General features: G+C 51.3%; 1 protein-coding gene across 1 annotated transcript in view; it reads right to left on the minus strand.

Annotated features, from left to right (window-relative positions):
- LOC144722156 (protogenin-like) overlaps positions 1-17,836 on the minus strand; it is a 72,782-nt gene that overhangs the window by 44,049 nt on the left and 10,897 nt on the right. Inside the window, exons 3-7 of the mRNA XM_078600330.1 lie at positions 16,015-16,151; positions 13,210-13,347; positions 11,361-11,519; positions 4,853-5,015; positions 2,900-3,144 (exon numbers count right to left, since the gene is read on the minus strand). Coding sequence (XP_078456456.1) covers positions 2,900-3,144; positions 4,853-5,015; positions 11,361-11,519; positions 13,210-13,347; positions 16,015-16,151 — 842 coding nt within the window. The remainder of the gene's footprint in view (positions 1-2,899; positions 3,145-4,852; positions 5,016-11,360; positions 11,520-13,209; positions 13,348-16,014; positions 16,152-17,836) is intronic.

A 17,836-nucleotide genomic window follows, 5' to 3' on the forward strand; every position in this document is an offset into this window, starting at 1 on the left:
CAAACAGCCCATTATCGGCGGAGCCTTTGTCTCTATTGCTCTGCGCGCGTCACGACGGCAGATGTCCCCACGGGCCGAGCGCTGAGGAGGTCTGCACGGGAACATTTACTCATCCCAGAAGCGGCCCCAAGAAGCAGGAGGCTAAAACAGACTTACAAGGCTGCCAAACCCACCCCTCGCAAAACAAAACCAAAATCACAATCGTATCAAAATAGAATTATATTGGGAAACGTAACCACATTACCATGAAAAATAAACACATGTCGGGCTTGAGACTAGCCTGCGATGTATTTATGCGACGTGTAGCGAATGTTCCACTAACACGTTTCCAATGTTTAGCTAACATGTCCCCAGAGTTGCTTTATTTTTACGGCCAAGAAAAATGACTCCCCTTATCTCTTGAAGCACTTTTCCCTCAAAACCAAACATTCATAACTTTAGACGGACATCAAACCTCGCGTGTGCGTGCGCGTCACGTCAGCCTTAATAGGTGCTCCGTACGAAAAGTTACGTCAGAGGTTGACGTCTACGAATGGGGAGGCGTTTCTCTCTCTCGTCACATGGCAGTGGTGCCCCGAAGTCAGTGACCAAGCGGAAGACCGTGGCCAGATGGTGGGATACTGTAAGGGGCAGACCTTGGAGGTCATGTGTCCACTCAGCAACAGCTGTGGCATCGAGCAGAAGGAAGGAAGCGATGGCGAGACATGGCGGCATACATTGCATTGGGGAAGATGACCTCTTGACCTCAACCTTGACCTAATATGTAAACCAACTGCTATTTTCTCTCCACTTTCAATCCCTTGTTGGTGCCTTAACATATTAAATGACTCCTCCAGTGCCATCGTCCAGCTTCTCATCTTGTCTCTACCCAGACGGCCCAAACAGGGCAGCTGAACGCCTCCTCTTGATGCCAGGGTCTTATCCTCTGTGGCCTTGACTTCAACCATTCTCTTTCTGCCGCTGAGCTCACATGCTGATATCTATCCTTTTAACCGTCTCGCACAGTCGGTGTACGCCAACACCATTTTTTATTTAAACGTTGTGTCACCTTGTGCAGCTACTGTATACCATCCTTGGAAAGTAGTCCCCCCACAGATCGCATACTCCAAGCCTCTTCTGAAATTTGGTATGAAAAACATCTAAAAAGCACATGTCTATTACAATTACATACCACAAACTTCTCTGACAATCTTTGTATAAAAAAAACTCTCAGCTGTGATAACGGTCAATCATAGCGCTTTGTCAATGCACTGCTGGATGAAGCCTTTCCTACGCTGTGTTGGTCAGCATGAGGACTTTTTGACCATACTTCACCATGCTGGTCACTGCAGAATGGTGATGGGGCTGGTGGCTTCTCTCAGGGTCAGTTCAGATATCACTCACCAATGTTGTTAGCCCTGGCTGGGAATCTGATTCAGTTGGCTAGGTTCACTGTGCAGTGTGCAAATCAATGTGACACTGCTCCACCTACTAAACTATACATCTGTTACATTTTACACCATGCTGCTACAAGTCTACAATTCTTGAATACAAGTCTAAACTACAAATGACCATATCCATACTATAAGAATCTCAACTCCATTTCAATCGTTTAGCCTCGCCTGAAAAGTAATCTCTCTCCACTCATTACCCACCAGCAAATTCCCACCAAGCACGGCGAACACATCTCAACGCTGCTGACATTAAGAGACAGCTGCTCAACACAGACGGGTGGCTTCACCCTCAGCTCCGCAGCTTAAATTGAAGAGTCTACATTCCCTTTGAATGGGACGTACAACAAAATGTGAGGCAAGCCGCGGTCTATTGTGTGACGATCCACTTTGAGTTGTGCTGCCAAATTTAAGCCAAATTGCAAATTGTCCGTTGGGCAGTGTGAGGACCCATGAAGCATGGCCTCGATATTGAATGGGGCCTGTGAATCACCAAGACCTCTCCTCACTCGTGGCCACAGGGTCAGCCGGAGGGGCCCTTCATTCATTCCTTCCACGAATCACGAGGGGGCCCCCTTCCGATCCCACCAGGCCAACACACCGCTCCCCTCAGACTGCCTTGCAGGCCCCCATTACCTCATCCAATCAATGGGCTCCTCTCTCGGCCTCCCTTCTATGCACCACTTGTGCCATCACCTCCCGCGATCCGCTCCACATTTTCACGTCTTCTTTCCAAATGTCACTTGGACCGACCTCTCGCTACAAACCAGGTAGATCGCATTCTCTGTCTTCCACAAATCACTTTTATTCCTCTGCCTGCCTCCAACGTTTGCACGATGTATGTGTTTAAGTTATTGCCATATCGAACAACTGTAAGACTTTAAAGTTGGGAAAGCTACCTTGCTATTGCTAACCTGACACCTCTCCACTGGCCCTAAAATGGCAATCTTTACTCCAGTGAGTGTAGAATGTAGCCGTGATCAATCGCATTCAAGGTTCACACAGACATCACCAGTCATTATATTTCCTTAGCAAAGCCAGCGCCCTTGTAGATTCAGACTTTAGCATCTCAGAGAAATGGTTATCAAAAGAAAGCCCGGTATGCGATGTGGAAACACTGAGCGAACCTCGACCACATTGTAGTGAATCACTCTGCCCTCAGCGCGAGTCTGTCGGTCTCTATGCAAGTCAAAATCTCAATAGGGCCAATGAAGCAATACACTCGCTTAACTGAAGCCACTTCCAGGTGAACTAACCTGGATGTAGAATTATATGACCGCTATTCACCTCGCCACACACACACACGAGAGAGAGAGCCGTGGCATCACAGCAGAACGTTGAACTTCTTTCATACCATATGTAGCCAACCGTGCTCATCGGAGATGCAGGGGAAGGACAAAAACTAAACACAGAAAAGAGAACGGCACGGCCAGCTCGAGGCTGGGAATGCTGTAAGGGGGGGGGCTCACCCTCAGCCTTCATGTAGTGCACGGAGTAGGCGATGACGCGGTGCGCGTTGTGCAGAGGCCGCTCCCACGTGAGCAGGATGGCCATGCTGGACACGGTGTGGGCGGTGACGGCGCGGGGGGCCCCGGGACGCTCCTCCGACACGACGACGCCCAGCCAGGCCGCCGCCGTGCCGCTGCCCAGCGCGTTCTCCGCCACGCACTGGTAGTAGGCCTCGTCCTCCGCTATCAGCTGCGTGATCACCAGCCTGCGGGGTACGGGGGGCGCGGCGTCAGGCGGCGGCGGCGCTCAGGCCGCGGAGGCACGTCCATCGGGGGGGGCGCAGGCGGTGCGGTGGCAAAGGGGGCCCGTGGGCGCTGGGCTACGCAACAGGAGGACGCTTGGGATGGGGGGGCTCCCTCCCCCCCTGCTCCGTTTCATTCCGTACACCGGCGCCCATGACGACCACAATATGCCAACGATTCATAGCGCAGGCACGGTATGCTCTTCAAAAACTTGACGCTAAACGGCCCTTGTACACAGGCCTAGCATTCAGCACTGGCCTGTGCGAGCCTCGTATACCACTGGACACTCAACAACTGTGTTGTCACAGGTCTTTAGACTTTGTGAACGCACAACATTGCAAGCTTGCTGAAAAGAAGGTGAAACTCGCACACGATTCAGTGCTAAAGTTGCATCAAGCAAAGATATGGCACACCAAGGACGTTTAGAATTTAAACAAAAAACAATAAAATCAAGCACTATAATACAATATGGTAATCCACACAAAGCACTCACTCTGTACAAACAATTACAAAAAACCGCAGGTATGGCAATAACGCACACCGACGTTCAGCACAGAACACACGCAGCAGAAGCGCCGCTGCCGAGACAGGTGGAGCCATCACGAGGGTGCTCCGTGCGCCCTGCCCTCCCGGGCTGCCCGTGACGTTGAGCGGCTTGGCCAAGTTTACACAAAGTGCGGGCGAGTGGTGCTCTGGGCACCGGAGGCCTCTCGGTCTGGAATCTCTATGGAGCCGCGCCACTTATCTCGGTGACAAAGTGGCGAGTGCACCGCTTGTTTTACCTGCCGCGGCAACTCGACGACGGCCGGGCACGCCGGCCGGAGGTTTGCGGTATGTCCGTCGAGCGGCCCGAGTTAAGGATCCGCGGGCCCCCCCCCTCACGTCCCTGGGGGGCTCGCGAGCGCCGCCGCGAGCGCGGCCGGCGCCGCTACTTTGCCACCTTTATTTCCTCCGCAGATGTTGTAAACAAAGCGCCAGGTGCCCATTTAGGTAAAGTCGACCCTGGGGAGGCTCTCTCTAAGGGTGGAACAAAGGCCAATAGAATTTGTTGGAATTCAAGCGTCGCAGGATAGAATCCGACCGGGATCACAGGCAGCAGCGAACACTGCGCGGGCCACTCAGCCACGCAACGCCGGCATCTTCCATTGAGGCTCGAGGGTGCCAAGCGCGGCCACTTTTCTTTGTCTGCCGTCCACTCGTGCCGCTACCAATTCCCCTCAATTCAGCTCAATGCGGTCTCCGGACCTTACCCCCTGCACACAGCTCTAAAGGGGCATTATCACGCGGTCTCCTCTCGCCTAATTGAACCCATAATCTGCGATACGAGTAGTCGTTAGCGTGCATAAAGCAAAGAAGAGCAGGTGTTGGGGCTTACGTGTGTGCTCAAATTCACTTGTACGCGCACGTGAGTGGCATGGTGATTAGTGCACGCTATGATACCAGTGGCCTGGTTTCAATTGCCAGCCTGGGATCAATTCCTAGGCAGGCACACCATGGAACCAGTCTTGGGCCTCCCTTAAGTAAACTCGGCACTAGGAAGACAAAGGAATCTCGGCATAGTCGTCGTAGTCCCACCCCACCATCACGTGCTTACTAACAGCAACTAACAGCACTTGGCTGACCAGTCTGAGACTAACGGTGTGCGTGTGTGTGTGTGCGTGCATGTGTCACCTGTTGTCCAGCACCTTGACCCGTCCGTTGGAGTGGATCGGCTCGCCGTTCTTGAGCCAGGCCACAGCGGGGGGCGGCACCCCCTCGGCGTGGCACGTGAAGCGCGCCGTGCCGGCACGCGGCCGGCTCACGCTCTCGGGCTGCTCGACGAACCACGGCGCCGCTGCATGCGCAGGCGCACGGACGCACACACACCACACACACACACCACACACACACACCACACACACACACCACACACACACCACACACACACCACACACACACACCACACACACACACCACACGCACACACACCACACACACGCACACACACACACCACACACACACACCACACACACACACACCACACACACACCACACACACACACACACCACGCACACACCACACACACACACCACACACACACCACACACACACCACACACACACACCACACACACACCACACACACACCACACACACACGCAATTACTCACAATTGTGCACATGTGCTCATGTATGCATGAGCATACACACACAACAACAGTCCTCACAAATAACTGGCACAAACGTTACCAAAACACTTGTGAGCCCATGCATCCATGGAAAACATTTTGAAATCGCATATGCACACACGTGCAATTAATATAGAGTTTATGCCAGATGCTCGTCACCGGCGGATACAAACGTATGAGCGTGTATTTACACGCACACAAACACGCACTGACGTGTGTACGTAGTGACGCACGCACGCAACAAACATTCAGACCCCTTGGTGCCACGTGGTACGCACACATATCTGTGTGTACGTACGTATGTTGAACGTCTTTCGCACCGTACGTAACCAACCATGCTAATCTCTCACAAGAACACGCACGCGTCACGCACGCTCACGCGGCTGCTCATCGCTTATGTCCGGGTGCAGTTTACTCGTGTTCAAATGGTAATCATGTTTTATCTTGATTTCGCATAATTTGTGTTAAGTTGCATTGAAAAAAAATCTGTATAATTTCGGCGGGGAAACCCAAGCAAGCGGCACAGCAACGGGGCCAACAACTGTCCCAGCTCTGTGGACCTACATCGAAACCCAACAATTTAAGTGGCGTGCGTTGACGCAAACACAGCCGCCTCATCCTCACTCCCAACAAGTCCGGTTGAGCGGCGCTTCCTCCTCACGCACGCTACATTTGTGAACGCACGCGCAGTGGCGCGCGGACCCCGCCGCCGTCAAATGACACTTTGTTGTCCCTGGGAGTAACATTAACTCGAAGAGACTGAATGTTAATGGTCTCCCTCAGAGGCTTCAGAGCCCCTAGGCACACAAACAGATCAATGCAGAAGGAGGCTGTGCAGAGGTCACGCTAAAGGTCAGCGTGGGAATTTTGGAGACATCAGGGTCACATCTCTGACGGCCTCCTCAACCGACCATTCAATACCCCATTTCTGACTGCGTGCGGCTTTGCCGCATGCGGTATCAAATTCTCCAGATCACGACAAACATCAATCACGGCCAGATCGGCCGTCGCGCCTCATATTGACCAATAACACGTCTGACGTGCCGCTCATCCCGTAGTTTCGTCCGTAAGCGCTCGCACGTTAGGCGCTCGCGTGTGAATATGAAAGCGTGAATTATTAATTTTATTTATAATGGGAAAGACCGTTTTTTTCAAATACGGTCCGTTTGTTTTTATGAGATTCATGGCACGAACGGCGATGTGCGGCGTACGGTTTGCGTCCATGCGTGCAAATCGCGAAAGTGTGCCTCGCACGTGCCTCTGCGATGAGATCCACGTCTTCTACGTCGTGACCGCCCGAGAAGACCGACTGCGCGTCGCCGTGCGCGTGCGTGATGGCGAACGCGCCGTCGATCGATTTAGCGGAGCGATGCGGTGAGGGACCGGCGTCTGCTCAGCCGCGGCCGTCTCCAGCGATGAGAACCTCGGCGCGAGTCAGCACCGAGGTCCTCAAATTAGATTTGCATCCAATATAAACTGTCTGCTTAATTAAACGCCGCACCGTCGTGAATGAACAATGAGGAACGCACTGTACTGCACGCTAAACAAATTTTATCAAATCATATATACGTTACGCGCGTTTAATGTATTTCCTCAAATTATACTTCTGATGAGAACAATAATAAACAAAAAAATTACAAATCATTAATACCGTTTTCTAAAATTACCTATACATCATTTCAGGAGCAATAGCAGCAGATTAAGAAACATGAACAGATTAATTAAATAATAACTAGGAGGATCGGAAAGGAAAATAACATTACATTCTCTTTCACATTACGATGATATACTCTCACACGGCGACAGGGAGCGGAGGCACTGAGGAGGGATAACAAACAGGGGCAGCAAAGCCTCACAGCTGCTTCAAAGGGCACAGCCATTACTCATGACTCAGCGCTCTCACGCGGACTCACACACACACACACACATTGCTGGCATGATGTAACCCACAGCAATGTGAAATACCCAATTGGGGTTTCACACAGCAGCAGCAGCAGCAGCAATCGTCGCCCCCTTTACTGCCAGACTGATGGCCGCTTGTAGGCCGGCTGCTGAGTCGCCTCGTGCCCACGGGGACAACTCCCACTGGGGGTGCCCCTCTCACGTGTCATGCGAGATGTAAAGCGCCGTGAGACCCGCCGGCGTATCGGAGGGAGCGGAATCAAGAACACCATCGTGGTCATTGTAAAAACGTGGCGTCGTCCACGGGAGCCAGCAAGTCCGTTTCAGAGGCCCGTTGCCATAATTCGCAGCTCAGGTTTGGCCCTCTGTGGGACATCTTCAGGTGAGGGAGAGACACACGGAGATTCTCTGTGGGGCATCTTCAGATGAGGGAGAGACACACGGAGATTCTCTGTGGGGCATCTTCAGATGAGGGAGAGACACACGGAGATTCTCTGTGGGGCATCTTCCGGTGAGGGAGAGACGCATAGCACTGGCTTCAACCCTCCAGCACGCCACGTCTCACCACGTCTCACCACGTCTCACCACGTCTCACCACGTATCACCACGTATCACCACGTCTCGCCATGTCTCACTAGGAGTGGCCATTAAGCCAGATGTCCAGAGTGCCCTCGATCAAAGCAAATTGTCGTGTGAAGTTTATCAATTCACTTCTTTTGATGTCGTTCACACGCCGCAACTAGCGTGACATTTTTCTTTTAATCGTGAGCCTATGTCCAATAATTTATATCGACAATTTCATGCTTTGTAGTTTTACTCAACATTGTTTGGCCTGTGATAAGCCACTGGCCTAAACTGCCTCTTATTAGGTCGCCTTTACTCACTGCCACGTCCACCACGGCTTTCATGACCACCTACTACATCTGGCGACTCTGTGGCCAACAGTCGCCCAGGCCAGCAAAGTGGCACAGAATCCAGAGCGAGGGCTCGGTGGGACTCGGTGGGACTCGGTGGGACTCGGCTCAGTGGGACTCAGTGAGGAGGGACTCTGTGAGACTCAGTCCGGTCGGAGAGCTCAATGGGCTCTTTCCCTACAGAGCATCGCTCTTCCTCCTCCACCACCGTCTCCAGCCGAGATTATCCATAATCCTCTCCCCCCCCCCTCCCCATCTGAACCGCAATCTTTCAGGACGAGGGTCAGCGGCATTTGGTCTTTGCTGTCGCCGCTCAGGATGCCGGCTGCCTCCATTAAGGAGGATAAACTACTTTTTGATCTCATGGGAGGTTCATACCCCCCCACCCCCTCCTCTCCCAGGTCGTTGTGTTTTGTTTGTATTTCCACTTCGCTTAGACGATCGTTGCACTTTTCACTCACCTGTGCGTCAAACGTGCCCCGACGCCCACTCGCAGGCATCGCACGGGATGGCTTTGGCTACAACTCCACGGCATTTGAGAGAGGCAGAAAAAGGAGTGGCAGTGCACTATGCACGGGAGCCGTCAGCAGCAGCAGCTCTTCTGCTCGCTCTTGCTCACACACTCGGTAAAGACATCTCGACGTACAACGCATCCATTGGGACAGACGAACCAGGACATGGCAGCTCAGCACTGGGGGGGCTTCACCAACACAGATCTCAATTCACCGCGGTCTGGAGACCAGACCAGCTTAGGGAAGACAGCTGCAAGAGATTGATGTCATTTCGAGACGATTTCACCGCCGTGAGAGCCCGGTGCAAGGACGGTAGCTGGTGTCCTCGTAACCATCACGGCCGAGTGCGGCGCCAATTGCAAACAGAGACAGAAGGCCCAACCGAGATGCCGTGGGCCTCAAATAATCGTTGTATTTCACTCAATTCCAGTCACCGCATTCGTGAGTGGAAAAATCTACGGAAGCCCGGAATGCAGGCGCGCTGTGAACCACCGCCAACGGAGTGCATTATACGGGGGAAGCAACAGCAGCGGCGGTTCACTCTGCCTCACCTGAAGTCGTCACGTGGCTTCCAAGCTTGGATGTAGATGTTTAAGTTGCTATGCACCGAGCCATACGCAAGAAGAAGATTCTGAATCTCAACTCTGGATCATAACTTCCCGATATTGCCGCACACCGAGCTCTAGATTAAAAGGAACTCGGCCCAAAAAAAACCCACATACGGCTCTGATCAGATACAGCAGCACGTACCTAGGCTGCACATGTCCATTGCTGTCCAACGTGAGACTGAAGTTTCATTCGCGACAAAAAAAAAAAACTTGAAAGTCACGGTCAGCACCTCGGCCGTAGCGCTCCAGTATGGGAGCGATCTCACGGCGATGTCACGCGCGTGTCATGACGTCGCGCGTCACGCGTGTCGCATGGCCCAGCCAACACAGCTCGGGCACACGGCAGTACCAAGGCAAGAGCGGTGCCGTTGCGTGTGGCTTGTGTCTTCCTTTAAACAGAAACAATAAGAAGCGTTTTGCTACAATGATGAACCAAAACAATGGCTCCGTGGCATCTGATAAACAATCATCGCTCCCCGTGCCGGGAGGTGGACCATCTTCTGCTATTAAGCTTGATCAGTGCCAGATTATCCGAGTAGCAAAAGTAGCATATGCTACGGACCCCGTACTTTCAAGGGCCCCGCGCTAAATGCTTTCAAGCTATCAATTACGTTTCAGCAATTCTGCACTTGCTCTACTACTATAGTACTACACTGCCTTCAACTTTTTATGAACGACTGGGTGTTTAAAGTTAGCGATTTGCCGTATTATCTGGCTGTATAGCAAATGAAAAAATACAATAACTTTTCTATGCAAGTAAAAGAAATAGTGTTTTAATATTGTATATTTATTTATTTATTGCCCCTTTATAACATATGCTACAGGCCCCGCACTAGCTTCACCAGGCAGTGAGCTTGATACGGCATTATCATCGAGCGTGAAAATCTTGTAACACTTAGACCGTGCTGTCAGTCATGGCTCTTAGCTGCAAGTAACTGTATCTGCAGTTATTAGTGGACGGAAATTCATCATTGTGAAATAAAGAGCGGCATTAACGTTTCTCAGGGGACGAGCGCCATCGCTATAAACTGTAGTGGGGTCTCGGCTTCAGAGATTTTCGGCCACTTGAGACTCAGGCGTCTGCATTCAAAGTATGTGCACAGTGCCTGTTTTTCCAGTTGCCTGGAAAAAAAAATGTTCCGTGACATTTTAACACTGTAAAGAAACCGCTTTCCTTCACCAGTTAAGGGACCGGCGAGATAAAAATGTCTTTTAGCGAGGCAGACGTGGTCCAGAAGGATTAACAGCAACAGCGGCAAAGGTTACGACCGTGAAAAAAACATGCTACGGCCAAATCCATCTCACTTACGTTTCAACGTTACAGCGGTGATTTCAGCCGCTTCTTTGTTTGGGGGAGTTTTGCGAACATTCTACTGACGGCCCCCAAAGAAAGCATCAGCGTGAAACATCGTCAAGTAAGCGTGCCGTCCGCCAAGGTGTGCAGACACAAGAGGTCCCACGACGTCCTCCGCTAAGAGGAGGCCATTGTGCCAGGGTCAAATGACTGTTGAGAGGAGCCGGTTGATATCCGCTGAGTTATGGGAGGGCCCCATACTCCTGTGCACTCACTGGGGCCAAAGGTCCCAGTGTTCATCTGGGGTTTTCTTCAGACTGTTGTGTTGATGATGACCTCGTGCCAAATATAGCTTAAAAAACTATATTTGGCACGGATTTCTTCTTAAAGTTTAATAGCAACGATGCTTGTGTGTGGGTGGCACGTTGAGTATCGCAGCGTAGAGATCGTGAGAGATGGTGGCGGCTTGGCTGGACCCTCACCCAGCAGCGGATTGTACGTTGGCTGATAATGATGATTTAAACAGCGCGAGCAGTACAATTATTGGGCAGTACAAATAGACACATAAACTACGGTCGGGTGCTCGTGTTTGTGAGACACCGTCTCAAGCCAGCGTTAGCAGGACAGCCCCTACGGTGCCGCAATCACCCAGGAACGGACTCCGGCATCTGTAAAGCGACAAGCCGGGGCCCCCACGCCGGGAGGTTCCACACTGGCGACACCGGACAGGCTCAGGGGGGCGGTGGAGCCAAGGCCTGGCGCGGAGGAGAAGAGACTCACCGAGCACGGTGAGCTGCCCCGTGGCCGTGGTGAAGTTGCGGGTGCCCGGCACGGAGGCGCGGCACACGTATACGCCGGCGTGGTGCGGCTGCACGTCGGCCAGGAGGAGGTTGCCGGAGCCCAGCACCTGCGAGTGGTACACGTCCAGGGGCTGCTGGTCTGCAGTGCCCCCGTGGATGGACGCGCACACACACAGACACGCGCACACACACAGACACGCGCACACACACAGACACGCACACACGCACAGACACGCACACATACAGGCACACACATAGACAAGCACATGAATGCACAGATGCACACAAGCACGCGATAAAGGTCCCCAGTATCCTACATACACGTGCTGTAAGTGAACATGGCACACAATTGGGTGGTGTGGCTAGCACCGTGCCCGCCTGCCTTTGTTTCCCCAGTGGTGATATTACAGTGCACTAGGTACATTTTAGGGCTGAGTCGACCTAGGGGATGCCACTTCAGATATTCATCACTGATATTAGCCATGCCTGGGAATGAAACTCAGCTCGCCAGGTTCACAGAGCAGTGCGCTATGTACTACATCACCGCTCCCCATACATATGCATATATATGTATACACATACATGTCCATACACACAGGCACCTTAAGAAGGCTATTAGCACTTACCACCATCTGATTAGAGCCAAAGTCATAGGCAACCATGAACTACTCAATATCTGAAAATCAGGTCTATTTGGAACTATTCCTTCATTGCCTCCACACTAACTCACTGTCTACAAGTTGATGCAGCGATAACCTCGCTCACTCCGTTCCCATCACCACCAACGCCCCATCGCTCTGGCTTCTTGAGATAGGAGCAGAGGCACCGCGCGTTCCAGCACCCTGATGATGATGCTCAGTGGGAACTTGTGACCCATAGTTTGAGGAGGCAAAAAAAAAGTCCACCTAGGGCTCCCCGGTGTAGGTGGACTCATTAAGTGGCTTCATCAGCAACTTGACCGGCACGTGGTCGCATGCAGTCTGTGCTGCTTCCCATGGGAGCCGGTTGTGGTGAGAGCCCAGGACTGGGTGCAGTGACACGCACTTTCCTGGCCTTCTGCTTATCAGTGGAGCCACCAGCTCAAGTCACCTGGAACTCACCTTGCCCACTCCATTCGTGTTTTTGTATTACTTGTTGTAACGTTCTGACCCGCCCCGACTGGACGTCTGTGATAAAAGAGCTTTACAGCTTATCGAACTCCTCCAGTTTAAATAAAATATTTTGATTCTGACTCTGAACTGGGAAGAGAGAGGTGGGGATCTCACAAGTGCTGTTCGTGAGAGATAGGGCTTCACGTTTCCTTCAGTGGCCAGGGGTAATGAAGGCAAACGAGAGATGGTGGGAGGGCAACACTCATCTGAACTAGTGGCCCGGAGGCGGTGGCGATAATTCCACATTCTCATGGTTCTCTATCGGTGCACGGAGAACAAAACGGTGGAAAACGATTCTCCGAGCAGCGATATTATTAACGTTGCAAGGTGACACGGGTTTGATATTAATTTCAAAGATGTGTCCGCTTGTATAATACGCTCGCGGCCAGAGGTGACGCAGTGCAGTGGCGCGGTAGGTGTTGGGCAGAGTGCCCGTCTCAAGTGAAGAAGCGTTCTCGCTCTATTTATAAACACGACCACCACGGTGTTATGCCGGGGCACAGGCCCGGGCCTGGCCGAGTGACGCACGCCTCTATTTCTGCGAGCGTTAATCGCGCGCCGGGCGCTCGCTCTCCAAGTGACGCACGTGTTCCCGTGCAAAAATAAAGTGGGTGGTGGTGGTGGTGGTGGTGGTGTCAAGCGGGGGGGGGGGGGGGGGGCAGGGGTGGGGGCTCTTACCGAGGCGACTCCAGGAGACGATGGGGCGGGGGCGTCCCTGAGCGACGCACTCCAGCACCGCCGTGCCACCCGCCTCCACCGTCACGTTGCGCGGCCGCTGCGTGATGTTTGGCTTCTCGTATCCCTCGAGCGGCAGAGCTGCGCACGCGGCCAAGGGCACCACAAGCGGGGAGTTAACGGGCGCCGCGAGGCAGCGGTGGAAATTTCACATTCCTCTGCGCGTGACAAATCGGTACCCGGATTATTGACCCAAAATAAATGAAGAAACTGATTCGACCGCTGACTGGGATTTTGAATTTGTGACCTTCCGATTGTGCGTTGAAGAGGCCAACGCCAGATTCAGAAACAGGAATTGAGATGCTGAGTTTTCAGTGCAGCGCGATAACGACCATCACACCGCTTTGCATACACAAACACACGTACACACACACATACACGTACACACAATTCCCTTTTAGACAATTACAACAGCCCTTCTCAATCATATGTTCTGTTTCTTGTCATTATCTCATCTACCAAGGTTCTAGTGAAGCACATCTTACGTGAGCGTTGTGGTCAAATCACCACTCCGCATCTTTGTGTTTTTTTTATAAACAACGAAAAACTCGAGGAATATTAAACCATTGCTTTTACCCCTGGGGGGTTTCTTTTGCGAACAAAAAAAACCTCGCAAATTCAACAAATCTCACAGTATTGATATATCATAGCCAGTCCATCTATAAAAGATAAATCCTACAAAATCATGCCCGACCCCGAGGAAAATTGTCAAGACATTTCATTTCATTCTCGAAAGCTGCCGATAAATAAACCAGATGGGCACAGAATGTCATTGTCAAACTGTTTCCTCGCATCTGTGTTGGTGTCTCGCAATCTCGAGGCGCTTCGCCACCAAAGCTCAGAGTGAAAACATTTAACAACGCCGTCACTCGTGCAAACGCACGCCTTCATTCATAGCCAATGCAAAGTCCTTTATTGAACCAAGAGAGAGCACCGTTAAGATATGTCATCATGATTCAGCGTTTATGTTTAATATTGGGGGCCTGATGTAAAGTGGCATAACTCTTAAAAATCAAAACACTGATTTATAACATTGGCTGTACAACAAAACACCTAGGTGATGCGTTAATTATTAGGATGTTTGCAAAAGGGACATTACAACTGCCCCAAGGGGAGAGCTTGACACGATGTTTGTGTTTGCACCGTGGAGGGCTTTACTCTTGTAAGTTGCACATTGTGCCTTTACACGGTGTAAGCTGCTGTGAGTCGCACAATCTTCAATATCCAATTTGCATCGGACTCCCTCCCTTTAATGCCCCACAGAAATTACCAGCACGGGAGTCAAACTCTCTCGCTCCTTGACAAGTGTTGAGCGCCTCACATCATTTCACGATCACCGATTTTGATGTTCAATTCGTGTTTTGTTTTTATTGACATTGATTGTTATGATATGCTTTGTCAGTCTTATCAGAAGATATTTGCACTTGACTCTCATGGTCATGCAATTCCAGCACTTGGCTCTGTAACTCAGGTCCTGCTTTAACAAGAGAGACTTGCAGTCTCAATGGGTTATTTCTTACCTATTTGACCCACGCAAGTACTCAATGAAAGACTGAATAATCACCAGGGTGTTGGGCCGCTGAAGTATTGAACACGTTGTTTATGAGCATTATAGTATATCCCACGGCTGCTGGCACTGAAGAGCTGTTTGTAAAGCAATGTTTCTGTGGAAGCGCGTACGCATACCGTACATTTAAACGGTAACAAGCCCACTGACAGAGGCCCAAAACCCCAAGTGTAGCATTTTAGAAGTCAGAGGCCTGTGAATTATTAATAAGGAAGTAGAAAGAATGGAATAACTATTCTTTACTAATTAGCGGTTTAATTTTTCACAGCGGGTCGAGCTTTCTCTGAGGCATGGGGAGCGCGGCCGGGACGTGGAGGGTTGCGGCGCGCTGCCTCCGATCACAGCTGTGACCGCTCACAGCGCCGACAAGTTCTCTCGCAGTTCAAACGAAAATTCCAGCACGGCTCCTGCGTTGTGCTTGACGAAAAATTAGGGAAGACTCAAGAAATGGATGAAGAAGAAAACAGACGCAGCCACAGCAGGCAGAGTGTGACGTAATCCGCTCTTTGTAGGGCCTTGATTTAAGTCACACCTAAGCTTTTCTTTAATAGTGAAAAATAAACATCAGCGTCGTCTGTGCTCGTGCGAGCGTGGGGCAGTTCTCTTTTCTTTTGGCGGCCCTGACTCGGTGGTGGAAATACCACATTTCTATAGCGAGGACTATTCCATCCCTAGGACAACAATGGATTCCCTGGCTGGGTCGGCTGTCTGTCCCTGCTGTTGTTGTTGTTGTTGCGGGGCCCCAGCGGTTGCTCTGTGCCGAGTTGTGCCACACTGTTGCGCTCTCCCTCTCATCTTTCCGCGTACTTTTTACCCCAATATAGCTTTAATGTTGTTTGCACAGCATCTTGGGATGCGTTTGCATTCGGGCGCTGTATAGATTTAAAAAGTGGCACTCATTCGACCAAACTTGGAAGAACGACCCCCAGCCAGGAATTAACCTCACGATTGTTGAGCCGAGTCTTCTGCCAGAATGTGGGTCCGGCTAGATCATTGAAAATGTACAAGGGAGAATAAAGACGTGCAATACGATGCAAAAAAGAGAGGATAGAACACAGAGAATGAGAATCCCCCCCCCCCCCCACTGAAAGCCCTGACAACGATGTTGTCTTAGCTCTTCCCAACTGCGGCAGCGCAAGGGAATTGAGGACCGGGCCACCGTCTCGCCAGCGCCGTCCCACCTTGCGGCAGCACGGAGACCTCGACCTCCCGGCTGTACCGCGTGGCCGCCATGTTGGTCGCCTGGCAACGGTATTTCCCAGCATCCTCGCTGCGCATGGCGCTGATCTGGAGCACTCCGCTGGGCAGCAGCGTGTGCCTGTGAAGGACGACAAAATGGCGTTCACGCGTCTCAATATGACCAAACAATCTCAAAGGTTATTCACGAATGCAGGTTTTTTTGGTAAAAATATTAGCTGCAACACGTAGCTCAGTTTATAAACAATGGTAAAGCGATCTTGATTTGAAGCTTTCGTGACTGCAGGAATCCATACTCTTTGGTTCTTTCGGTAAAGTCACGTACCTACGTGCGTTGTGCTTGACATAAAAGCGTTTGAACAAATCTCATGTCACCTTGCAACAAAGATGAAACAAGATAAAGAACAACATTACAGCAACTGAGAAAACCTCACCCACTGGTGTACTTTAGGCTGTATTATTATCACTCCTCTCTTGCTGCTTTCACAGCGTGCAGAGTTTGGGCTGCATGCCTCGAGACCACTGCCAGTGCAGTCCCCTATGTTTTGGCGGTGTTTGGCGTTACTTATCCACATATTATTGCACTTCATGTCATTCACAATACTTGACAGATGAGCGACTTGTAAAAACACACACGGGTTTGTAAAGAAGCGTAACTTGGAATCGCTGACATAAACATTAATCACTGGCACCGTCTTGAAAGTCAAATGGCCAGCGTGCATGCTCTCGCACGCCCCTTGTTTATTTAGCGGCGATGAGGGCAGCACTGCGCAGAGTCAAGAGAGCCGATGCGGAGAGCCGCCAGGGCAGCGGCTCCGATCCCCGGCCTGGCCGCCCCCCTCGCTGGGCAGTGGACTCCGGCTTGGGGCGAGCCCTCCGCTCAGCCGTGCGCGAGTAGTGGCCGGGAGAGAGCAATCACCTCGGGATTAGGGTCCCCTTACATCAACAAACAACCCTAAACCCGCCTTGTGGCAGGGCAGACCTCAAGGCAGGCTTTTATCCCAAAGCAGCCGCAGAGTGCCTCTCAAATTGCATGGAGGCTACACTAACAGGCGCCGGTTTTATGAAAATGTGTTGGATGATGGGAACGCGGTCTTTTCTCATTGTTGCCACCAATGAGGGCTTGTTTATTCTTAACTTTTAGCACAATATCAGCCTCCCAGATCGGCAGGTCAGCATGAATCCCCTTAAGGATGCAGGCTTGCTCGCAGTCGTTTCACTGCACCGGGGAGTTCGTGAGTGGCTCTCTCCACTTAAAGATATCGCTGCGCCCACCACACTCCCCAGTGATTACAGCTATTAACACCCCACCACTCAACCAAAAGGTGTGCAGCTTTGATTATTTATTTACTCAATGGAACTTCACTCGAGTTGTGAAATGACAAAGAGCCTGCTCAAAACCTCAACAAATCTGCAGCAAGGGTGCTACACGGTGCGCATCAGCACACGCTCCTCGGACGCAAGGAGACATCTGACATCAAAAGACGCACAAAGAGCTGCTTCAAAGTCACTTTCACAGGTTGCAATCTCAGCTTCAATCAAATCAAAGGGTTCCAGCGTTCCAACAAGCGTTGGACTAATGAGCCAACGGTGGAAACTCCACATTTCCATAAAGGAGATCAACCTAACCTTTGGAAAACCACTGTCGTATTTCCACAAAGTAGAAGTGTACTGCATCAGTGTTACTGACCACTGATGAATTATTACCCTGAAACAATGACCTCCGAATGGCATTAAAACCCATCGCCTTCTGACTGCGAGTCAAGTGCTGCTCTGCCCTGACACAGCGGTGTAGATGTACAGGCA

The sequence above is a fragment of the Lampetra planeri genome, chromosome 13, assembly GCF_965212315.1.
Source record: "Lampetra planeri chromosome 13, kcLamPlan1.2.h2, whole genome shotgun sequence".
NCBI classification, from domain to species: Eukaryota; Metazoa; Chordata; class Hyperoartia; order Petromyzontiformes; family Petromyzontidae; genus Lampetra; species Lampetra planeri.